General features: G+C 42.2%; 1 protein-coding gene across 1 annotated transcript in view; it reads left to right on the forward strand.

The window, feature by feature from the left end:
* The first annotated feature begins 1,000 nt into the window (after positions 1–1,000).
* LOC139374856 (laminin subunit beta-1-like) overlaps positions 1,001–25,146 on the forward strand; it is a 33,486-nt gene continuing 9,340 nt past the window's right edge. The window contains exons 1-23 of the mRNA XM_071116020.1: positions 1,001–1,139; positions 1,699–1,871; positions 3,938–4,079; positions 5,941–6,014; positions 7,936–8,124; positions 8,265–8,328; positions 8,528–8,730; positions 11,664–11,784; positions 11,999–12,187; positions 13,272–13,448; positions 13,555–13,667; positions 15,212–15,291; positions 15,509–15,644; positions 15,766–15,924; positions 16,103–16,230; positions 18,086–18,206; positions 18,397–18,598; positions 21,588–21,731; positions 21,839–22,070; positions 22,260–22,426; positions 22,764–22,988; positions 23,089–23,306; positions 23,408–23,504. Of these exons, the coding sequence (XP_070972121.1) occupies positions 1,109–1,139; positions 1,699–1,871; positions 3,938–4,079; positions 5,941–6,014; positions 7,936–8,124; positions 8,265–8,328; positions 8,528–8,730; positions 11,664–11,784; positions 11,999–12,187; positions 13,272–13,448; positions 13,555–13,667; positions 15,212–15,291; positions 15,509–15,644; positions 15,766–15,924; positions 16,103–16,230; positions 18,086–18,206; positions 18,397–18,598; positions 21,588–21,731; positions 21,839–22,070; positions 22,260–22,426; positions 22,764–22,988; positions 23,089–23,306; positions 23,408–23,504 (3,385 nt within the window). The 5' untranslated portion in view covers positions 1,001–1,108. The remainder of the gene's footprint in view (positions 1,140–1,698; positions 1,872–3,937; positions 4,080–5,940; positions 6,015–7,935; positions 8,125–8,264; positions 8,329–8,527; positions 8,731–11,663; positions 11,785–11,998; positions 12,188–13,271; positions 13,449–13,554; positions 13,668–15,211; positions 15,292–15,508; positions 15,645–15,765; positions 15,925–16,102; positions 16,231–18,085; positions 18,207–18,396; positions 18,599–21,587; positions 21,732–21,838; positions 22,071–22,259; positions 22,427–22,763; positions 22,989–23,088; positions 23,307–23,407; positions 23,505–25,146) is intronic.

The following is a 25,146-nucleotide window of genomic DNA, read 5'->3' on the forward strand; positions in this document are numbered from 1 at the left end:
TTTGTGTGTTGGTTGTATTCATTCAGAATGAGATTGTGATGCCACTGTATTAGCCTAATTTAATGAAGACTTTATTTTTGCAAGTGAGACCACTTTTCTGTGTTTTAGGACTAGTCATTTGTCCCTGGACAGAGCCTAAATTTGGATGTTATTTTCAGCAGTAAACCAAGAAATGGTTCATGAATACCACAAGTAATGTCTTTCTTTCTTCAATATTGTCAGTGACTGTGAACATAGTCTAGTTTCTCAGACTCAAAAAGCTCATTGAATCTGTTCCTACAGTCCCCCTCTTTGCCATTTTAAAGATAATTGAATTAGAACTATCACCCTGTTTCTCCTCCAGCTATGGTTGGATCTGGTACTGACAGACACACAGACACACACAGACACACCAGACACACACATACACACACAGACACACACACACACACACACACACACACACACACACACAAACACCCTGTGACACATAATTAAGGTTGTAGGTGATAGTTTAGTCTTTGGTAATCTGTCATTACCAACAACTGTACAGGAAAGTTTTAAGCTCTTAACCTAATTTCTCTTCAGTACAGTAAATTAGTAGTATGGCTTCAGTACCTATATTATCCCAGCTTTACCTGAGCCTAGGGACATAATAGGGCAGCTTCCTGCCTTAGTGGAGGAATGTCCTTTGTTCTAGATGAGTAGGTCTAGGTGGGGGTTGGTATCTGAGAGAGAAGACATTTACAATCCTACTAGATGTGTAAGTTTGAACGTTCTCTCAATGTGAACATAATGAGATGCTGTCAACATGATCCTTCTGCTCCAAATTATGTGCCACATTTCAGATAGCCCACAGGTAATGATTTATCTATTATGTAATTGGTCGTCAAGCTATACAAGTTAGTTGATGAGCATTTGTAGCTGCTGGTTATAGGACTTCACTGGATTTATCGAATAGACTCTTTGGCGAGTTACACCCTGTGCGCATGCTTGAGGCGAGGGGGACAGAAAAATTACTCAATTTTCTCAGTGGTGATTTGAGGAGTAGCGGGACAAGAAACGCGTGAGGGCAAAACCCTACCATAAGGAACCACACACAGTCTCACGGAGAGGAAGCACACCAAAAATGTTGATAATTCAAATTGCGACCCTGCTATGTAAGTTTATTATTTTTATCATTTTGAAATGTTTTCTGTAGAACGCATGTCCAACATTGAGTCAACTGAAAGTGCATAATGATAAACGTTGCATGTAGCCTAATGAAGAAAATACAGTTAAGCATATTTAAATGGATATTAATTCTAAAAGTTTAAATAGTCAACGTTTCGTAGGCTAGTTTCATTCATCATATGTGGAATTGTTTGTATTTTTTGTTTGATTATGACACATATTGTTCTTGTTATAAACTCGGAATGAAACAATTAAAGAACATGTGGCATGAATATAAATCTAAAACCCATTGAAATGGAAGGTTTATATCCTGTTTTTCAGATTCTGTTTTCGACTAAAACGTACATTTTTATTATGGAGTTTTAAAAGTTTTATGAACAGGGAGACCAAAGCTCTGAGCACTTTTCGTTAGTATTTTATTCTAATACTTCGGCTATTTTATCTAATAGCCCACTTGTCTTCGACATTTTTGTACAATAAAACGTCACTCCACAACCTGTATTGAATAAATCCCATTGTTCAATATTTTTCCTCTTCTTTGTGTAGCCGCAGGGGCGTGCGTCCTTGCCCAGGTACCGGAGTTCAGCGATGTGTGCACAGAGGGGAGCTGCTACCCCGCCACGGGAGACCTTCTCATCGGCAGAGCCCACCAACTCTCCTCCAACTCCACATGCGGCCTCCACCGGCCCGAGCCGTTCTGTATCGTCAGTCATTTACAGGTAAATGCTTCTGGCACAAGTACAGAGACTATTTGGACTAGGCCCAGGTGTTATTATATGCCTATATACTTCATTAACTATCACACAAATATTGTTATGCCAAGTTGACAACAGTTCAATCAATAGGATTCGTTATTATTTCAATGGCACGAGCGCGTAAAAGTAGCGATATTCAATATTCACGAAAAGCAAGCTCTGATTTGTTGTGCCTCTGGGCAGCATTTGGAGTCTCTCATTCATGCCTGTAGTAGCGAGGGAGATAAGCAATACATAGATATGCTCCATAATAAAGCATTCCTGTAATTGCTAACCTGAGGGTGTTTGCTCTTGGAAATGGGAAAGATTGTTTTGACCTTGTGAAAATTTGTGTTGAGAATAAATTGGTGCTATATTCATGCCTGGAGGGGGATTTCTTTCCTAAGTCATCTAGGCTACTACTAAACAAAGTGCAATGAGGCACAAAACAGGCTATGTGGCTAACTCAAAATTAAACATTAATTACAGTATAAGTATTAAATGACAACATTGTTTCATTTCCTCAGTTAGTAAAGCTCCCCTAATTATTTTAATGGGGAATAAATGCATGCTCAATATTAAAATTCTCTTGCTGTGGGCAATGCAGCATTCAGATTTCATAATAACTACTGTAAGGTTTACAGTTAATCTCTTGTCTGTTGGGGGTGGAATATATAAATGGGATATATTCCAAATATCCCTTGGGCTTGTATTGTCAATACAAGGACTTCCTTTCACATATTTTTTCTTAAACTCCTGCTTTCTCAATATGAGCGTAGGAGTGGGAAAGATGTTTAGGATTTGGGAAGGATTGGTTTAGGAGATGCACGACCCTCTGAGTTGCCTAGACTGCTTCCTGGGTCTCACAATCATTCTAGAAGCATTATTGAGGTTCAGAACAACAATGACTTGAAAGTGTCTGTGCCAGCAGCTTGGATGCATGGGGGCTCATTGTATTGGCACAGACATTTCATGGTTAGAGATATCCAAACCATCAAACAACCATCACTTGAGGAGCCAACATCAAATACTTTTGCCGTGCACTTACATGAAAATAAATGGTTGCCTTGCTTTAGGTATCATCCTATTTGATCAGTATCCACCTAAATCAAATGTACTAGAAATGGCTGATTCTTGTTCTCCACCACCTTAACTGTAGAGTATTTGTGAACACTTCTATGATGTGTTGAGCATATTTTTAAAGAAGGGGTGTCACATTCATTTAATAGAGGCCCTAGTGTCTGCAGGTTTTTGTTTTTTCCTTTCAATTAAGCCCTAGACAACCAGGTGTGGGAAGTTCCTTACTAATCAGTGACCTTAATTCATCCCTCAAGTACAAGGTAGGAGCGAAAACCCACAGGCACACTCGGCTTGATACTTGTGATTTAAAGTATGGTATGCCCTGAGCATGCAAAGAATTTAAGATGGAAATCTAATATAATTAAATTAATTACATTTATGTCACCACTGAAGGAGAGAGAAACCAGATTGTGTCAGTGAAAGACGTGATCCAACAGGGTTACATTTCTTATCAAACACATATCGGTGCTGGAATTCAAACAAATGTGTGTGGCTGTGGACAGACTGTTCTGTTGCATGGTCTGGATGTATAGAAGGTTTACAATCTTGGAAATCCATCTGGAAATCCAGATGGTGCTGAATTTGAACCCTTGAGCATGTGTATACATACACACACACACACACACACACACACACACAAGCACACAGTCTGTTTTCTGAACATCTGGTGGCCAAATGAAACCTGCATTGTCAGCAGCCTAAGGTAAGCCTTCACTGATGAGTGAGACCAGGGCAAGACAGACTCCTCATTTTAAAGTAGTTATTAAGGCCCTATTTAGCTCAGTCACTTATTTCAGCATCTATATCTGCTCTTGATAAAATACCCAATTTCAATGAATTCTGTATGAATGGGCTCTTCAAAGATGTTCATTATCTGTACCCTCACCTGATTGGGAGAAATCAGCTTGGCATCCCAAGAATCCCACTGACATTTTTATCTCTCTTTCTCCCAATCTTCACGGTCTCTTCAGGAAGAGAAGAAATGCTTTGTGTGTGACTCCACCGACGTCTATGTCAAAAGCGTAGTTAACGCCACCATCGGCCACCGGGTGGAGAATGTCGTGACCACATTCGCCCCCAACCGCCTGAAAACCTGGTGGCAGTCAGAGAATGGTGAGTTCTCGTGGGGGAAAAATGGTGGATAGCTAGTAGGTAGATGAGTTCAATTAAAGGCGACTCTGTCTTCTTTCCCCCCTCAGTATATTTTCACCCTCCAATCCCTTACCCAACCCCTTTAATCAATGTGAGGGGAGATATCAAAGAGAAAGCAGAAATGGCTGACTTAGATGATGACCAGTTTATTAACTTTGGAATGACAGGATTAACCTGTGGGGAATGATTACCTAGGTGGCTGTTAGATGAGGCGGGGTTACACTCCATGTGTTTGGAGTTACCTTTCTAGCTAATAGGCTATGTTAGAGTTTGCACTTCCTCTTCCAATTATAATGTGGGGAGGTCAAAATTATTTTAAAAAACTATGTACCAAAATGTTGATTACTTCTCCTTGCCATTATCATTCACCTGATGAAATGACAAAACATGTGAAAAACATTTATTTTGCTGGCGCATGTCTCTGGGTCACGGTTTGCCTGGGAGGGTGTCCCTCGGAAAGAAAAAGTTGAAGACCCCTGGTTTTGAAGCATTGTTAATGATTATTAGGAGGCCAAAAGCATTGAAATCGTCCACAACTTAGATACAAATTCAGCTATCCCAAGTGCATCTTGCCTTGAGTTAACTCACAAAAAAGTGCTGGAAGGATATAAGATTCAGAAAGTAATCTGATAGGAGTTAGGGGAGGTTTGGCCAAGGATAAAGCGGTGGGAATATTTCTCCGGAAGAACAGGAAGGAGGTTAATACTCACTAGTGGAGCGGCCAACTACACAGATGGGCCTGGCAAAAGAGACAGGGAATTTTCATTCATAATCCAGACATTACTGTACTAGATCCACTCTATTACAACACTGTCCCAGTAGGCCCCAGCTCAAAGCACAAGCCTCTTACTAGCTTTTCCAACTGTCTTCTCCTCAAAAGCTGTGCAAGACCATTGCCCAAGAACACACAGATCCTACTACATTTGTTTTGTTAAGTTGTATTTTGTTTGTTTTGTTTTTAAAGTGACTTTGAGATTCTACTTGTAATGAAATGCGCTATATAAAATACATGTATTATTATTATTACAATTATAAATATTATAAGCACAGGGGAGGTTCCCCTAAAACGAATGTAAAACTGACACTCAATAGTCCCATTCTACAATATAAGATGGGGGGCGCATTAGTGCTTAGTTGATAAACTCTGTGTTGTTGCTAAAGTAACGCATTAATTGTATATAGTCTAATGATGAGTTCGAACATTTTCTCCTGTTATACATTGTTGCATATTGATAAGTGGTGTCTTGTTCTTGCTCTTATTGCTAAACAATAAACATAACCAATTAATAATAGTTTCACTAAAGAAATAGAGATATTTGAAATGGTTAAGTTGTTATTTGCTGCTTAAACTACCCAGCAGCTATGCATAAAACCCACGGCCCCATTTTGTGGCAAAGAAGAATGTCAGGAATCAGAAGGGCAGCCATGAGCTTTATATCATAGAACAGAACCAAACATGAAAATACTATGAAGGGAGAGGTAAAGAGTTAATGTTAACATTTTTTGGTCCAGAATATGCACTGTGGAGAGTGGATAAGTGTCATGTATAGTTAACCATTCCAGCTTGTGTTATGCTTGGCTCAATTGGAAACCTGTATGTACACTCATGTTTTTGTTTCTGTCTCTCCTTCCGCTCTCCACCCTCTCTGACTTCATCGCGTTTTTAAATTATATCCTTCCCTTGACGTTTGACCCTCTATTTTTTCTCTGTCCCCTCTATCTCTCCCTCCCTTTTAACATTTTTTGGCCACCTATTTTTTCTCTTTCCCCCTGTCCTTTCCGTCCTTGTCTCTTTCCCCCCGCTTCTTCCTTCTTTCCCCAGGTCTTGAGAAAGTGACCATCCAGCTGAACTTGGAGGCAGAGTTTCATTTCACCCACCTCATCATGACCTTCAAGGTAACCAATGGGGAGGCCGGATCAGAGGGCTCAATGTGGGGGAGCGTGGGTAGTGTGTAAGGGGATGCTGGCTGGACCGTCTACTCCGCAGATTATCAGAAAGCTTGGCCTCGTGGGAGGTCTACCATACACACAAACACACACACACACACAGCTGTGTGAGCCTGAGGAATGGAGAACAGACCGCCCACCAGTCTGGGGTTGTTCGCTCCACACAGATCTGGCCTGTATCACTTTACTCACAATTGCAGCTCATTTATGCTGTGTAACAGGAATTTTGTAATACAGCCAATATTGAACTAAACTGTGACATCAATTTTGTGTGACAAATACAGCTGAAATAACAATTTGAGATGAATTTCAAGTTATGAATAAATGTACTGTGACAGACATACCCAATGGATAGCAGCTTATGATAGGAAGGATGTGAAGAAACATATCTTATGTCCCTACTATCCATAGATTTTTCAACATAAAGATGTTCCCGTAGTATAACCGAATTGACATTGTAATTATGGCATTATAGTATATAATATTTTCCGATCAGTTCACACCTAATATTGATACTATGCATGGCAGTCTCTCTTGGCTAAGAGTTGAGGAAAGACTGACTGCGTCACTTCTTGTATGTCAATTGTAAAGTATTTTGTCTGTAATGTCTTTTTCGTTATATGTCGGACCCCAATAAGACTAGCTGTCGCCATTGACGTTGGGTAATGGGGATCCTAATAAATCATAATACATTTCTCTCCTGGCTATGGTACTCACGGCATCTTTGATTACAGCGGATGATGTACGTTTAGAAAAAGTGGGCCATTTTCCAGATCACTCATGGTCAAATTGCTGGTTGTAACCTCAGTGCATATGTATATCACCAAGATGCATACAGTGGGGCAAAAAAGTATTTAGTCAGCCACCAATTGTGCAAGTTCTCCCACTTAAAAAGATGAGACAGGCCTGTAATTTTCATCATAGGTACACTTCAACTATGACAGACAAAATGAGAGAAGAAAATCCAGAAAAGCACATTGTAGAATTTTTTATGAATTTATTTGCAAATTATGGTGGAAAATAAGTATTTGGTCACCTACAAACAAGCAAGATTTCTGGCTCTCACAGACCTGTAACTTCTTCTTTAAGAGGCTCCTCTGTCCTCCACTCGTTACCTGTATTAATGGCACCTGTTTGAACTTGTTATCAGTATAAAAGACACCTGTCCACAACCTCAAACAGTCACACTCCAAACTCCACTATGGCAAAGACCAAAGAGCTGTCAAAGGACACCAGAAACAAAATTGTAGACCTGCACCAGGCTGGGAAGAGTGAATCTGCAATAGGTAAGCAGCTTGGTTTGAAGAAATCAACTGTGGGAGCAATTATTAGGAAATGGAAGACATACAAGACCACTGATAATCTCCCTCGATCTGGGGCTCCACGCAAAATCTCACCCCGTGGGGTCAAAATGATCACAAGAACGGTGAGCAAAAATCCCAGAACCACACGGGGGGACCTAGTGAATGACCTGTAGAGAACTGGAACCAAAGTAACAAAGCCTACCATCAGTAACACAATACACCACAATAGGCCAAATACCAGCAACAGTGTGTGAAAACCTTGTGAAGACTTACAGAATACGTCTGACCTCTGTCATTGCCAACAAAGGGTATATAACAAAGTATTGAGATAAACTTTTGTTATTGACCAAATACTTATTTTCCACCATAATTTGCAAATAAATTCATTAAAAATCCTACAATGTGATTTTCAGATTTTTTTTTCTGATTTTGTCTGTCATAGTTGAAGTATACCTATGATGAAAATTACAGGCCTCTCATCTTTTGAAGTGGGAGAACTTGCATAATTGGTGGCTGACTAAATACTTTTTTGCCCCATTGTAAGTATGGTTTTTCCTCTATGACAGACCTTCCGGCCTGCTGCCATGGTGATTGAGCGGTCTGCCGACTTTGGGAAGAACTGGCAGGTGTACCGCTACTTCGCCTACGACTGTGAGTCAGCATTCCCTGCCATATCCTCGGGGCCCATGCAGAAAGTGGATGACGTCATCTGCGATTCACATTACTCCGACATCGAACCATCGACAGAGGGAGAGGTGTGTGTTTTTTATGACTGAGTAATAACGAAGTAATAACTAATTACATATGACACAATATTCTGGATGTATTGAGAGAAAAGAAGCCATTTGAAAAAATAGTGTAATCCCACTGACCATAAACTCATCTGTCTCTGTAGGTCATCTTCCGAGTTTTGGATCCAGTTTTCCGTATTGAAGATCCCTACAGCCCCAGAATCCAAAGTAAGTTCCAGCTATAATATGTGTGCTTAATGATTTATGTTTGCTAATAAGTTATTATTATTATCCTTCCCATTTTTGGACAAATACCAGCTATGTGTTGCTTATTAACCAACTATACTGTAACTGCAAAATAAATGTTTACACACAATGACCATAGGGCTACAAGCTAATGGCTAACACATGTCTCTTTCTGCTTTAGACATGTTGAAGATCACCAACCTAAGGGTGAAGTTCACCAAGCTGCACACACTGGGAGACAACCTGTTGGACTCCCGCATGGAGATCAAGGAGAAGTACTACTACGCTGTCTACGACTTGGTGGTACGGGGTAACTGCTTCTGCTACGGACATGCCTCAGAGTGCGCGCCCGTCGATGGGTCTGGGGATGTTGTTGAGGGAATGGTGAGTTCTTGATGATAAGATTATCCTAGTTTTCATCACTTACTACATAGTCCCACAAACCCGCCATCACCCAGTTGATTGCCTGTTTTGTTTTCTGTAGTACACCAGGTCTCCTTAGGTCAGTGGCGGTCGGTGCCGTTTAAGATGAGAGAGGACACACATTTTTTTAAGAGCATGGCTTTATTTCTATTACAGCATATTGGATGACTATCATTCATATTCCATTCACCCAGCTCAATGTAACATCGATAGGTTTAGGCTACTACATGATTCTCAAATTTTCCCTATACAGACCATGAGGTTGCTACAACCTAGCCTATGAATGAAAGTTTACAGCGTAGGTACACAGGTCGAGAGAAACATTTTGAGTAATCAAGGTGACAGACAGTGGCACATTCAATACTGCCTTGCATATGTTTGCCTGCCTCTAGCTCAGCTGTAACAAACTCCTTCCACGGAGGGCCAAGTGTCGGAGGGTTTTTAGTTTTTTCTTTCAATTAAGACCTAGACAACCAGGTGAGGGGAGTTCCCTACTAATTAGTGACCTTAATTAATCTATCAAGTAAAAGGTTGGAGCAAAAACCCGCAGATACGGCCCTCTGTGGAATGATCTGGCTGATCTTGGATGTAATCATTAGTCCAACAGTTGCAAACAAGAGTTTCTATTCAGGCATGTTTATCCCTGTTTCGTTTAATTTACTTCTGTTTAAGAAACGTTTTTCAACACAATCGGCAGAATGAATACACACCTGATCACATGCAAACACAGTTCACTTTCAAAGCATCCACATACAAACAGCATGATCAGTTTGGTCGTTAATTCCTTCTCGCATCTAAGTGTGCTCCTCCTCTCATCTTTTCGCTTTGCTTGTGGGCTTCAGTGCACAACAAATCAGCTGTCTGTGACCATGCGAAAAAACCTTTCCAAGCTAAATCTTCGTATCATAACCACTACACACAGCCAACATTTTTGTCACCATATTAGCTAACATCAGTCAACATAGCCACTAGAACTAACATGTTAGTAATCCCGCTTCATGCAGTACAGTGTACAGTTAGCAAGCAGTTTAGCAGTTACACCAGTGGGCCCCAGTGGCAATATATTAATCAAACCAAAATCTTAACTTGACTTGGAAAAGTTTCAGTGTTGGATAGCCATAGCCAGCTAGCTAACATAGCATCCTTCACTATTTTAGTCGGTTGTTTGAGTAGGCTAAACTAGCTAGCAGCATTTTCTTGCTAAGTGAAAGTGAAAGAAATACAACTAAATATAGCTATCTCTCTCTCTCCTGCTTCTCTTTCAATTTTAAAGAAATTAATTTGTTCAAAACTGTTCAACTATTGTCTTTTTCTCTCTTTGAGTCATCTACTCACCACATTTTATGCACTGCAGTGCTAGCTAGCTGTAGCTTATGCTTTCAGTACTAGATTCATTCTCTGATCCTTTGATTGGTTGGACAACATGTCAGTTCATGCTGCAAGAGCTATGCTAGTTTGGAGGACTTTCTCCGGAAATTGTCATAATTACTGTGTAAGTCTATGGAAGGGGGTGAGAACCATGAACCTCGTAGGATTTGTATTGAAGTCAATATACCCAGAGGAGGACGGAAACTAGCTGTCCTCCGGCTACACCATGGTGCTACCCTACAGAGTGCTGTTGAGGCTACTGTAGACCTTCATTGCAAAACAGTGTGTTTTAATAATTATTTTGGTGACGTGAATATATTTAATATCGTTTTATCAAAAAATGTATAACTTTAAAAAAATTCACGATTCACGAAGTCTGTGCATTTACATGTGTTTATCACTGTTTGAGAACAACTGAGTTTGTGCTTGGTAGACCGTGTGTGTGTATTTGTGGACAACGTGTCTGTCTGTGTGTGTACATGTTTGTCTGTCTGTGTATGCTAGGGAGAGAAAAGGCAGTGCACTTCCTGTTTAGTCTCTGCTATGGTCTGTTTACAGTCTGTGTCTGTCTGCGGCTAGGCTACTCTACCTCTTGTACTGTTATTATAAAGCCTATTCACCAAGAAATAGGAAAGTAACTGTAGTAACTCTGGGGCAGCAGGTAGCCTAGTGGTTAGAGCATTGGGCCAGTAACTGAAAGGTTTCTAGATCGAATCTCCTAGCTGACAAGGCAAACATCTGTCGTTCTGCCCTTGAGCAATGCAGTTAACCCACTGTTCCTAGGCCATCATTGTAAATAAGAATTTGTTCTTAACTGACTTGCCTAGTTAAATAAAGGTTAAATAAATTAAATAAATAAAACAAAACTAAAGATGAATCAAACTCTCTTATTCTTCTCAAACCCATTTTGCAGTGGTTGTCAAATTGATTCCCTTACATTACAATGTCTTAAAGACAAAACAAGATACAGTTGCACCTTGCCTGAAGATGTCTAACATAAAAACGACACAATCCTGTCATGAGTGACATAGTGCCTGTTATAACAGCTCAAGTCATGACACCAAATGCGTGGCACGTATCTGACATTTTGTTGAAGGTTTTAATATTGAATTGTTAGTTTGAGTCTGTCTATCTGTCAGCAAATTGGCATTTGTCCGTTCAGTTTAATGCAGAACAGATGAGAGCTAGTCAACACTGTAAACATGTCCTGCAGCCATCTGGAATAGGAATACAGCCTTTCGTCTGTAGTTTCCCTTTGCTTTTGCACTGATATCTCAGATGTAATTGACCATGATGGTCAAGGGGAGCACAGTCAAATAGCACTGAGGCCTCAGTCTCTGCACAGTAGTTGATAGGTCCCTGAACTGCACTATTAAACCCTGAATATGGCCTGTGAAATCATTTTAAGGTGGATATCAATAAATCTTTCATGTACATGCATGGCAATGAGGTAATGGCTTATTCACTGCTTGTAAGTGCTTATTACTGCTAGTTTCTCACCTCTGTCTCTGTATGTTTTCCCTAAGGTCCATGGCCACTGTATGTGCAACCACAACACCATGGGGCTGAACTGTGAGAAGTGTCAGGACTTCTACCATGACCTGCCCTGGAGACCAGCCGAGGGACGCAATACCAACGCCTGTAAAAGTAAGCCAACTTAAGCTAACAAACTGTCTTAATAAAGAGTTCCCAAAGGGGAATATTATAGTTTGTGTCCCCTTTCAATTGATCACTTGTGATGACAGGCTGCAGTGTCTGCTCAGACCGTTTACAACCATCCAACTGCCTTTTTATAAACACTGTGAATCAACATGTTGTCTTTGCCCCCCTCCCTTCCCCCAATCTGTATCTCTCTCTGCAGAATGTAACTGTAACCAGCACTCAGACTCGTGTCACTTCGACATGGCAGTATACGTCTCCACGGGTAACGTGAGCGGTGGTGTGTGTAATGAGTGCCAGCACAACACTATGGGACACAACTGTGAACAGTGCAAACCCTTCTACTTCCAGCACCCAGAGAGAGACATCCGTCACCCCAGTATCTGTGAACGTAGGTTGAACCTTGAACTTCAAACTCCAACCCCCTCTACTCTTCTACACCCCACCATCCAAACCCAGTCTTTCCTATCTCCATCCATCTTTCCATCTATCCATCCTGTTATTTTCTCCCCATTACTTCTCCACCTCTTACCCTCTACTGTTTTTCCACTCTTCCTCCCTCCGTCTCTACACTTAACTCCTACTCCCCACTCTCCCTCATCTCATCCGTGACTCTGTCTGTCTCGTTTTAGAAATATATTTGTATATTTTCTCCTCCTCCCATCTGGCTCTTTGATCCTGCCTCTGTGGTCTGGATCTGAGAGGGAACACCTGGGTTTTTGAAGCTTTATCAGCCAAACCAGTGGTGTCTCCTTTTAACTCCAAACCACTGTAGGGTGGAGAGAGACCCTTCTCATGTGTCACCTCCCCCCTAGGCTTTCATGGCTCTAGGTAGAAATTGACCTCAGGCCTCAGGGGATGCTGACCTCAGATTAGCATCTGGGAGAACTTCATCCTACTCTGCTTTGATGTGTGAATTATGGGCTTGTTAGGCTTTTCACACTTGTCTCACCAGTGTGTTGAGTCCTTGTGTTTGTGGTGTGTGAGAGAGAACGTCCATTCAAGTTTCAAGTTTTTTATTGTCACTTGCACAAGTACAGTGCAATGTCTTTCTTGTTCTTTCCCGATAATGCTGTAACACCCTTTGTAAGCTTTTTTTCTCCCCTTTGGTATTCAGTTTGATATTATTGTTAGCCTGCAGGTAGCTACAGTAGCTACTAAATTCTTCAAGCAGATGTAAGAACATTTTCAAGGGATTTTCAAATAACCTTCAGAGATTACAATATGTACCTTTCTTGAAGAGGATGTACTTTTCTTATGAAAGATCAAATACCTCCCATCGATACTGAGCTTGACCATTTCCTTTTGCCTGTTAAGTCTGACTTCCATTCCATGAATGTGGACTTCACCATTTTTTCTTCGTCCTGTTAGCTAGTCACCATTACAGCTTTCTACTCCCCCAGTTCCACTCGCAATACTCAATTTTACATCATAATGCCTAACTCAATGTTCCTGATGTTTCCCCATCTCTGTAGCGTGTAACTGTGATCCGGTGGGCTCTCTGAACGGTGGGATCTGTGACAGGATGACTGATGTGTCGTCTGGACTGATCGCTGGCCAGTGTCGCTGCAAGCCCAATGTGGAGGGAGAGCAATGTGACCAGTGCAAACAGGCCCACTACGGCTTGGGAGACCACCTTCTGGGCTGCATGGGTAAAGACACACACATTTACTCATGTGTTATTGGAGTCTGTAGCTTTTTCAAGCAGTAAGATGTCTACATTTTATTTGAATGCCTATAAATCGTTGTTTTTCCCAGCCTGCACTTGTAATGGCCTGGGGACAGTTCCTGGAGGGAGCCCATGTGATACAGACTCAGGAGTCTGTTACTGCAAACGCCTGGTCACCGGGAGGGACTGTGACCAATGTATGGTAAGGAACCTTATTCTTCTGATTTACATACTTTGTACACAAGAGTCGCTAATCAAAGTCCACATTGCTGTCTGATGGACCAAAAGGTTAACGCTTTCACTCTGTGAGACACAGTTGACTTATGATCTCATGGCATTTGACGTCACCAATGGCCACTAGTTACACATCTGCTACACACATCTACTACATACACGGCTTCAGAAAGTTTTCACACCCCTTGACTTTTGTTGTGTTACAGCCTGAATGGAATATTTGTTGGAGTCACTGGCCTACACAGAATACCCCATAATGTCATTGTGATGTTATGTTTTTCAACGTTATTAATATTATATATTTTTTATATATATACCTTTTTTTTACAAATAAATTAAAATGAGAAATTGAAATGTCTTGAGTCAATAGGTATTCATCCCCTTTGTTAAGGCAAACCTAAATATTTCAGGAGTGAAAATGTGCTTAACAAGTCACATAATAATTTGCATGGACTCTGTGTGCAATAATAGTGTTTAACATGATTTTTGAATGACTACCTCATCTCTGTACCCCACACATATCTGTACGGTCCCTCATTCGAGCAGTGAATTTCAAACACAGATTCAACCACAAAGACCAGGGAGGTTTTTCAATGTCTGGCAAAGAAGGGCACTTATTGGTAGTTAGATTTTTTTTTAAAGCAGACATTGAATATCACTTTGAGCATGGTGAAGTTATTATAACACTTTGGATGGTGTATCAATACAGTCACTACAAAGATGCAGTCGTCTTTCCTAACTCAGTTGCCGGAGAGGAAGGAAACCACTCAGAGGTTTCACCATCAGGCCAATGGTGACTTTAAAACAGTTACAGAGTTGAATGGCTGTGCTAGGAGAAAACTGAGGATGGATAAACAAAATTGTAGTTACTCCACAATACTAACTTAATTGAGAGATTCAAATGAAGGAAGCCTTTACAGAATAAAACATATTCCAAAATATGCATCCTGTTTGCAAGAAAGCACTGAAGTTATACTGCAAAACATGTTGCAAAGCAATTTACTTTTTGTCCTGAATACAATGTGTTATGTTTGGGACAAATCCAAAACAACACATTACTGAATACCACTCTCCATATTTTCAAGTATAATGGTGGCTGCTTCATGTTATGAGTATGCTTGTAATCGTTAAGGACTGGGGATTTTTTCAGGATAAAAAAAATTAACAAAATGGAGCTAAGCGTACTGTAGAGTAAAACCTGGCTCTGTCTACTTGAAGAATTTAAAAAAGAATAATGACCAAATGTTGCACAATCCATGTGTGGAAAGCTCTTAGAGACTTATCCAGAAAGACTGTAATCGCTGCCAATGGAGCTTCTACCAAGTATTGACCCAGGGGTGTGAATACTTATGTAAATTAGATATTTATGCATAAGATTTTCTATACATATGCAAAAATGTCTTAAAACATGTTTTCACTTTGTCATTGTGGGGTATTGTGTATAGATGGGTGTCATTAAAGGGTTGTTTTTAACAATGTGCGTGTGTGTGTGTGTGTTTGTGTGTCCTACAGCCTCAGCACTGGGGGCTAAGCAATGACATGGATGGCTGCAGACCATGTGACTGTGACCTGGGTGGAGCCATCAATAACGAGTGAGCTCAAAGTTCACCCGGCTAATTCGTTAATCTAAATGCCTCACTTAAAAAATATATAATTTCTAAACGATTCTTCATAGTTGCCTCTTTTCATACAGCCACAGAAGTCTTAACATGAACTGTTACCTTGAATGCAACACTAAGATGAACACTTTTTAAACTCTGATTAAACTCCCTGACATTCCCTCCCTGTCCCCTCTCTCTCTCACTCCAGTTGTTCCCAGGAGACTGGTCAGTGTGTGTGTCGAGAACACATGTTTGGCCGGCGCTGTGACCAGGTGGAGTCAGGCTTCTACTTCATCGCCCTGGACCACTACACCTACGAGGCAGAGGACGCAAAATTTGGACCTGTGAGTTACCTTTCTACCTTTGGCCAATGACCCTGATGTGTCTTTCTTCTTCTAAGTTCTTCTGGGATCATGGGTGTTCCCTACTAATCCGTGTTACTCTTTTCTCCCTCTCTATCTCCAGGGTGTGACAGTAGTGCAGAGACCCCACCCTCAGGACCGTAGCCCCACCTGGACAGGGATAGGTTTCGTCAATGTTCCCGAGGGGGCCTACCTGGAGTTCTCCATCGACAACATCCCCCACTCCATGGAGTACGACATCCTCATCCGCTACGAGCCTCAGGTCAGTCCCAGAACATACTGCCTTCCCAATGGACGTAAACTCCGGGGCACATGAGTGTCAGAGGGTTTTAATTTCTTTCTTTACTTAATTGATTATGTTAGGTAACGTCTCTGCTTGTCAAGGTCCTGTCATTACCCTTTTGTTTACCAATGTATATGTACCTGTTACGTTGCCGTAGTTACCAGACCAGTGGGAGGAGGTGTTGATGACGGTGATGCGGCCCAGTGTGATTTCAGCTGACAGTCGCTGTGCCAACACCATGCCTGACGACGACAACCAGATGATATCCCTCCACCCCGGATCACGGTAAACACACACCGCCTCCTCTGTCAGTGTTGGGGAAGGAGGACTGTTGGGTAACTGGTGGGTGGGTGTGAGAGATGAACTCTGAGTCTGTATATTAGGTGGTAGACTCTGAGTCTGTATATTAGGTGGTAGACTCTGAGTCTGTATATTAGGTGGTAGACTCTGAGTCTGTATATTAGGCAGACTCTGAGTCTGTATATTAGGTGGTAGACTCTGAGTCTGTGTATTAGGCAGACTCTGAGTCTGTGTATTAGGTCTACTCTGAGTCTGTATATTAGGTAGACTCTGAGTCTGTGTATTAGGTAGACTGAGTCTGTATATTAGGTGGTAGACTCTGAGTCTGTGTATTAGGCAGACTCTGAGTCTGTGTATTAGGTAGACTGAGTCTGTATATTAGGTGGTCGACTCTGAGTCTGTATATCAGGTGGTAGACTCTGAGTCTGTATATTCGGTAGAATCTGAGTCTGTATATTAGGTAGACTCTGAGTCTGTATATTAGGTAGACTCTGAGTCTGTATATTAGGTAGACTCTGAGTCTGTGTATTAGGTAGACTCTGAGTCTGTATATTAGGTAGACTCTGAGTCTGTATATTAGGTATACTCTGAGTCTGTATATTAGGTAGACTCTGAGTCTGTATATTAGGTAGACTCTGAGTCTGTGTATTAGGTAGACTCTGAGTCTGTATATTAGGTATACTCTGAGTCTGTATATTAGGTAGACTCTGAGTCTGTATATTAGGTAGACTCTGAGTCTGTATATTAGGTAGACTCTGAGTCTGTATATTAGGTAGACTCTGAGTCTGTATATTAGGTAGACTCTGAGTCTGTATATTAGGTAGACTCTGAGTCTGTATATTAGGTAGACTCTGAGTCTGTATATTAGGTAGACTGAGTCTGTATATTAGGTAGACTCCGAGTCTGTGTATTAGGTAGACTCTGAGTCTGTGTATTAGGTAGACTCTGAGTCTGTGTATTAGGTAGACTCTGAGTCTGTGTATTAGGTAGACTCTGAATCTGTGTATTAGGTAGACTCTGAGTCTGTATATTAGGTAGACTCTGAGTCTGTGTATTAGGTATTCTCTGAGTCTGTATATTAGGTATTCTCTGAGTCTGTGTATTAGGTATTCTCTGAGTCTGTATATTAGGTATACTCTGAGTCTGTATATTAGGTAGACTCTGAGTCTGTATATTAGGTAGACTCTGAGTCTGTATATTAGGTAGACTCTGAGTCTGTGTATTAGGTATTCTCTGAGTCTGTGTATTAGGTATTCTCTGAGTCTGTATATTAGGTAGACTCTGAGTCTGTATATTAGGTAGACTCTGAGTCTGTATATTAGGTAGACTCTGAGTCTGTATATTAGGTAGACTCTGAGTCTGTATATTAGGTAGACTGAGTCTGTATATTAGGTAGACTCTGAGTCTGTGTATTAGGTAGACTCTGAGTCTGTGTATTAGGTAGACTCTGAATCTGTGTATTAGGTAGACTCTGAGTCTGTATATTAGGTAGACTCTGAGTCTGTGTATTAGGTATTCTCTGAGTCTGTATATTAGGTATTCTCTGAGTCTGTGTATTAGGTATTCTCTGAGTCTGTATATTAGGTATACTCTGAGTCTGTATATTAGGTAGACTCTGAGTCTGTGTATTAGGTAGACTCTGAGTCTGTATATTAGGTAGACTCTGAGTCTGTGTATTAGGTATTCTCTGAGTCTGTATATTAGGTATTCTCTGAGTCTGTGTATGCACCCTGTATACGCCCTGAGGGTTCCCCTTTGAAAACACTGATTTAGTGTGTGTGTCATAGGAGTATTTTTAAACATGTGTTTTCTGACATCCATCTCTCTCTTGTCTCTTCAGATATGCAGTGCTCCCCAGACCAGTGTGTTTCGAGGCAGGGATGAACTACACTGTTCGTCTGAGTCTGCCCCTCTACTCCGCACTCAGTGACGTCCAGTCCCCATATACACTCATCGACTCGGTTAGTTCCCACACACACACACTGTCAAACACATTGACACAACTCTGACTTTTGCTTGAAATATCCATCAATGTCTATTCGAGACTTAGGCAGAAATTTCAGCTACTAGGATTTCATATTAGGATTGGGCCCTTACTGACTCCATACTAAATCTCATTCCATCTCCTGTAACTTTCTTCCCCGTCTGTAGATTGTGCTGATGCCCCACTGTAAGAACCTGGAGATCTTCACTGGCTCTGAGGGCGGTGACTTGGCCACCAGCAGTGCCTGGGATACCTTCCTGCGCTACCGCTGTCTGGAGAACAGTCAGAGCGTCGTGAAGACCCCGTCCACAGACATCTGCCGCAACTTTATCTTCAGCGTATCCGCTCTGCTGCACCAGGGAGCTAAAGGTATGGCACCACACTCCAGTCATGTGTGCTTGAACATACTTGTTTGCTCATGTATGTGTTTCTCAACTAAGGGTCTGAAAGGGTATAAAGGTCTAAAGGTCTTTTTAACTAAAAATGGAACTGACAGCATTTTAGCAACATAACATCGTATTAAAATCTGTTCATATATACCCCTAGGAAGAATATAATACCTTTTTTTAAATTATTTTTTTGTTACATTTTATGAGATGCGATCACTTATATATTTGGAGAGGTTCTCCCATTCTTCTCTGCAGATCCTCTCCAGCGTTGCTGCACAGTTATTTTCAGGTCTCTCCAGAGATGTTAGATCGGGTTCAAGTCCAGGCTCTGGCTGGGCCACTCAAGGACTTTCGGAGACTTGTCCCAAAGCCACTCCTGTGTTGTCTTGGCTGTGTGCTTAGGGTCATTGTCCTGTTGGAAGGTGAACCTTCACCCCAGTCGGAGGCCCTGAGCACTCTGGAGCATGTTTTCATCAAGGATCTCTCTGTGCTTTGTCCATTCATCTTTGCCTCAATCCTGACTAGTCTCCCAGTCCCTGCCGCTGAAGGACATTCTGATAGCATGATGCTGCCACCACCATGCTTCCCCATTTTTTTTTATTTTTTTTTTACCTTTATTTAACCAGGCAAGTCAGTTAAGAACAAATTCTTATTTTCAATGACGGCCTAGGAACAGTGGGTTAACTGCCTGTTCAGAGGCAGAACGACAGATTTGTACCTTGTCAGCTTGGGGGGTTTGAACTTGCAACCTTCCGGTTACTAGTCCAACGCTCTAACCACTAGGCTACCCTGCCGCCCCATCCCACCCGCTAGTTTGATTGTATTGACATTCCCAGCCTTATTTACAGTTGTCTGTTTTTGTCCAAATTATTCAGTCAATGAAACAGTGAACCTGAATTGCTGGAGGCAGCAAACAATGTACCAGGCCAGCTGTGATTTACAACCTGATAGCAATATTTGCTGGACTACCAAGAAATGTATTGGTGAATTAGCTATATTAATTATGCATTGAACTGCATCCATCTATTCTGACAACAATAGCTTACTCAACGTCATGGAATTTTGAATCAAATATAACCTATTTTTATGCAGTTGGTTTTGTAGCATAAACTGGGATTTAAAAAATGTTCACTGATATTATGATTGCCTATTTGTTTCATATCTGCAAAGTAGTTAAAACGCTGCCAGTTCCACTTTAACTAAAGAAGGTTTCTTAACTAAAGGTCATTGTCATAAAGTTCGTGTGTCAATCACATAAAATTTACCCTGGTCGGCATTGTTTGGAAATGACAGGATTTCATTCCAATGTTGACCTCCGTCTGACAATCATCCTCAGTCCATCTCCTCGTACACTCCCTACACTAAAATTATATTTTACCTCCTCTATACATTAGCTGTTTCAATCCCTTTCTTTTCTTCTCTCTTTATTTCCTTTCCTTTCATTCCGTACCTTATCCCTTCCTGTGCCTCTGGCATATTGCTGTTGTCTTCAGTTTCCAACCCATGTCCCTCATCAACAGTTACGCTATGTCTGTCTACTCTCCTCATGTGTGGACTTGTATTGGACCCTGGGGCCCTAAGCTTGATTATAAGCCCTCTCAGATCTTGACACACTGAAAAGACCACAGAGGAACTTTCTCAGCCCGCCACAGCAGTAAATCTCTTACCCTGCCAGACAGAGTGAGAACTTGTCTCTGCTGCCAGTCTAGTAGTATATAACGGGTCCATGCTATCGTAGGACAGATTTCATGGTTTTATTCATGTAGGTGGTCTGATTAGATTACAAGAGTATAACATAATATAAAGGGTGAAGTCAAATATAAAACTCTATTATCTTGAGGAAAACCTTTCTTACACATGCAAGCATCAAGGAAAACTAAACATGGCATCTATATCATGGCACTTAAATTGCAACATGTAGTTAAATGAGAATGAATTGTTATTGAAATATGACCTAAGTGTGATATGATTTTATTGTATACATTTTTTCTTGGGAATGCAGTCAGTATGAGTTCAAATCCTCCCAGCTGTGAAAGTCACATAATCTTGTCTCACTTAGCAGGTTTTTTGAGGTCTCCTGCACAGATGTAGGTCCCTCATCTACACATTGCTGCAGGTCTTTACAAATCATGTGGTTTCGAAGGTCCCTTTTAAGTCTTACCCCAGTCTTAGCAGTTGGTAACGATCAGAGCGTCTTAACCACAGTCTTCAAGTTCTGCGTGCAATAATCTAGTCCCATAAATAATTTGCCTATCCTAGATCTGAAGGTTCCCACATTGCTGTGGTGTCCCCTTAAACAATAGTGGTTTAGAGGAGTTTCAGATGTATGAGGGCAGCAGAGACTTCAGAGGATAGTGTTGAAGGAGTCTAGGTTTGGGCAGAGTCTGGCTTAGAGCATGTCAGTACCCGCTCGGGGGATGTTTAGTGGATATAGGGACACAACACTTACACTCTGTAAGGTTGCATGTACGTAAGCTTGAACACACACACACACCACACACACGCCCATGCTTGCCTAAAATCCCACTCCCATGATGTGACCCAGTGAATACCAGTTCACTTGTCTTTCTCCTCTACATGGACTTCTATGGAATGTCTGGTCCCTGGCTTTCTCTTTCTTTCCACTCGTCTATTGAGAAGGTTACAGGCCCTGTCAGCCTGTAAGGGTAATATATCTAAAAAGTGTTGTTGATTAAATACCTCAGTCGCCTTAATTAATAAAACAAACCTTTGTTAGTATGTCAGAAGCAAGATGTATTGAGACAAAGGGTTAACCAGAGTTCTATGTACAGTTAGTACTTATACCATATTCAAAACAGCTTGGGTGAAATACCTTACTCATGTATACAGCAGCAACTATTGCCCCCATTTGAACAGATCATTCCAGATTATGTGTTCAATTCAATTTTAAGCCCATTCCCTCCCTCTCTCTCTCTCTTTAATATTTCCTCCTGTATTTGTTTTCCCAGCATGCCAGTGTGACCCGCAGGGCTCTCTCAGCACGGTGTGTGATGCCAGCGGCGGGCAATGCCAGTGTCGCCCCAATGTAGTAGGCAGGAACTGTGACAAATGTTCCCCTGCCACCTACCTGTTTGGACCCAGTGGCTGCAGATGTGAGTTTGACTGAATGAAAAGTGACTGAGTGCATGTGTTTTGTATTGCACAATACAGGCACTGAATCTGACACTCATCACTTTCTTTGGCCGCTCTCTCCCCCCAGCCTGTGATTGCAATCCCCAGGGATCGGAGCATGCATTCTGCCATGAGGCTACTGGCCAGTGTGCTTGTATCCACGGGGTGTACGGCCGTCAGTGTGACCACTGTTTGCCGGGACACTGGGGCTTCCCCAACTGTCGCCCCTGCACCTGCAATGGCCACACTGAGCAGTGTGACCCCTACTCTGGAGAATGCCTGGACTGCCGAGAACAGACCACCGGGCACAACTGTGAGAGGTCAGACAAGTGTTAGTCTTGGTTGAGGAGTCAGGGGTCAAGGAGGCTCATTGGTGTATGTGCTGGATGGGTCGGCATTAGAATAGGTAGTCAATCAGTCTCCTAAAACATAGATAACTTAGATATTATAGGCATGCATGTGAATGATAGAGTGATTATGACCAACCACCTTATGCCTTTTCTCTACAGGTGTCTGGAAGGTTACTACGGCGACCCTGTCCTGGGTTCAGGGGACCACTGTCGTCCCTGCATGTGTCCGGACGGGCCAGGTAGCGGGCGGCAGTTTGCCGGTGGATGTTACCACGGTCTGGACTCTCACTACCAGGTGTTTTGTATCTGCAACCCTGGATACAGAGGTAGGCAGCCAAAAACAACCACTTGCCAAGATGTATAGAGCACCCTGTAAACTAGCGGCGCATGGCAGGATTGCTCATGTCAAAGTGCTTCTGTTCAGACCTGTTTCCTAGGAAGCAGTAGATTTGTATGCATTCATGTTACAGTGTGGAAGCTTGGTGACTTTCCATGATGTGTAGGTGCCGGCCATGTACACTTACAGTTTGATATATGGCTTGAAAAGATGTGTTGTTGTAGAGGTGAGTGATGACACTGTTTTTGGTGAAGCGTTGCCCTCTCTCCTCCCCATTTTACCTCTCGTTTCTTCTCTCTTCCTCTATGTTTTCCTCTCCCCTACAGGTGCCAGATGTGAGGAGTGTGCCCCAGGTTACTATGGAAATCCCCATGAGAACGGCGGGCAGTGCCAACCATGCCAGTGCAACAACAACATTGACATGCTGGACCAGGAGTCCTGTGATGCCAGGACGGGTGAATGTCTCAAATGTCTCTACCACACCGAGGGTCGAGGCTGCCACAGCTGCAAGCTGGGTTACTATGGAGATGCCCTCACACAAAATTGCAGAAGTGAGTAAAAAAAGTTAACTTGCAACTCTTTATGTGTCAATGTGAGTGATTGTCATTGTCCAATTGCTAACCTGCTAGCGACGTCTCTTCTCTTCCTCAGAGTGTGTGTGTAACCACCTGGGTACCAACCCAGCCACGTGCCCGGTAGTGGGTGACTGCCACTGTGATCTGGGCAGCGGGCAGTGCCAGTGTCTACCAAATGTGGTGGGTCAGCACTGTGACCAGTGTGCCCCCGACACCTGGAACATGGCCAGCAAGAGGGGCTGCGAATCTTGCGACTGTGACCCCAACCACTCATTTGGAACGTCCTGCAACGAGGTGAGTTCTCACAAGGCCACACCCTTCTTCTGTTGGGTCTTAATACTCCTGTCTCTTTTATCCTATGTCACATTACTAATATTTATGTGTTTTGTCCACAGCTGAGTGGCCAGTGCTCCTGTAAACCTGGCTTTGGGGGTAAAATGTGTCAGGAGTGCAGAGAGCTGTTCTGGGGAGACCCTGAAGTCAAATGCAATGGTGAGTTGCAACATCTCAATCAGCAGCATAGTAGTTATCCGTGCTGGCATTACACTGCCTAAATAACCATCTAGCGTGCCAGGCGTGTGTGTGTGTGAGAAGGCTCCAACCCAACTATTTTAAATTGCAACACACACAAAGCAGGCCTTTAGTGTTAATCACTGAGATATTACAAGCAGCCCCATTCCTCTAGCCTCTTATCATGGGAATGTGTAGGAGTTTCAGCTGTGGTGGAGAAACTCACAGCATCCTCTCCTTACTGTGGGAGCCAATATTAAGGCCAGATGTGCTCTCTCACCCGACGTCTGTGTTTCTATGACGAACAGGCGGGGGATCTGTCCGAGCCTCCCAATATCCCGCCGTCCCCCACAATGCACCTTTGTTCTGATGGGGTGTCCTTTTGGAGGGACAGCTGTCCAACACAGTGCTTGCTGCTGACAGAAAGGACCCTTTGTCCCAGGGTAGCGTCACTGGAGCAGAGCAGCCTGCTTAATTATCTACTGAAGGACACATGAATTGGCTTCTGATGTAGGCTAGTCCCTTGAGTGGAAACGTGCAGTGACTACAAATGGCCCACTGTGGTAGTTGAATCTACTTTAAACTTCTGTATACATTGTTACCAATCAAATTAGAAAATGATTGTGATCAAACTAAAAATGCAGAGGTCACTTTGACGGCTGTTTAAACATCGAACTCCTTCCAGGCAGGCTGCACCATGTCAATTGTGTCATAAAAGTCCTTGCTGTCCCGTCACAGTGCAGTTTTCTCAGGCTTGTGGTTTGCTGCTACTAGCAGGGAGTGTTGCATGCCGGAAAGGTTTGTGTTTCTTCGCTCTGCGGAGAAGGATCTGTGTTGACAGTCCTGACTGTTTGTCTGGAGAAGGAAGTCTGCTCTGGTTCCCTGATATCGGATTACCTCATTTACCGCAACTAATGTTGACATACCCCTAATCTGGATTAGTCCAACAGCCAAACATTACACTAAAACTAGCTTCAAACGGTACAGATCCCTGTTAGTTTGTGGTATGTTAGTTTCTCTGGAAACATAGTAACGTTGTACACTTTGAACAATTCAATGAAGGGAGAGAATGGTCAACTGCTCAATTTGTGGTCACATTAATTGATATCACAGTTTACTTTCTTGTGCACCTCCAGCTGTTTTTTGTGGCTTTTGCAGTGATTTGACCCTTTTAATCACATCAGTTTACTATTTGAAGACCGTTTTCTGTCAATGGGAGCCATGTCTACTGTTTCTTGTTCATCAAAGCCTTTGGAGGTGTGTGTGTGCGTGTGTGTGTCTGTGTTGGCCCATGGTGAAAGACTGCTCCAGCTGTAGACCATTAAAGCTGTAGTTTACTGATGTGCCCCCATCATCCCCCAACACAGAGGAATAGAAGCCATGTTGGGATCCATGTCACAAAAACAGCTGGAATTTCCCTACCCTGCCTGCTCGCAATCATCTTATCTGACCTGTAACATACAACAGATGCTGTGTAGAAAAGAAAGAAAAGAGGTCCAGCTATCTTCTATAAAAGGCCTTTATTAAAAATGTGTGCAATTTTGTTAGAAACAGCAGAAAGCCTGTGTTAATCAGCCATGTCTTATTGTGCCATGGATTTCAGTTCCCATTACATATTGCTTGT

This window comes from Oncorhynchus clarkii, chromosome 2 (assembly GCF_045791955.1).
Source record: "Oncorhynchus clarkii lewisi isolate Uvic-CL-2024 chromosome 2, UVic_Ocla_1.0, whole genome shotgun sequence".
NCBI lineage: Eukaryota > Metazoa > Chordata > Actinopteri > Salmoniformes > Salmonidae > Oncorhynchus > Oncorhynchus clarkii.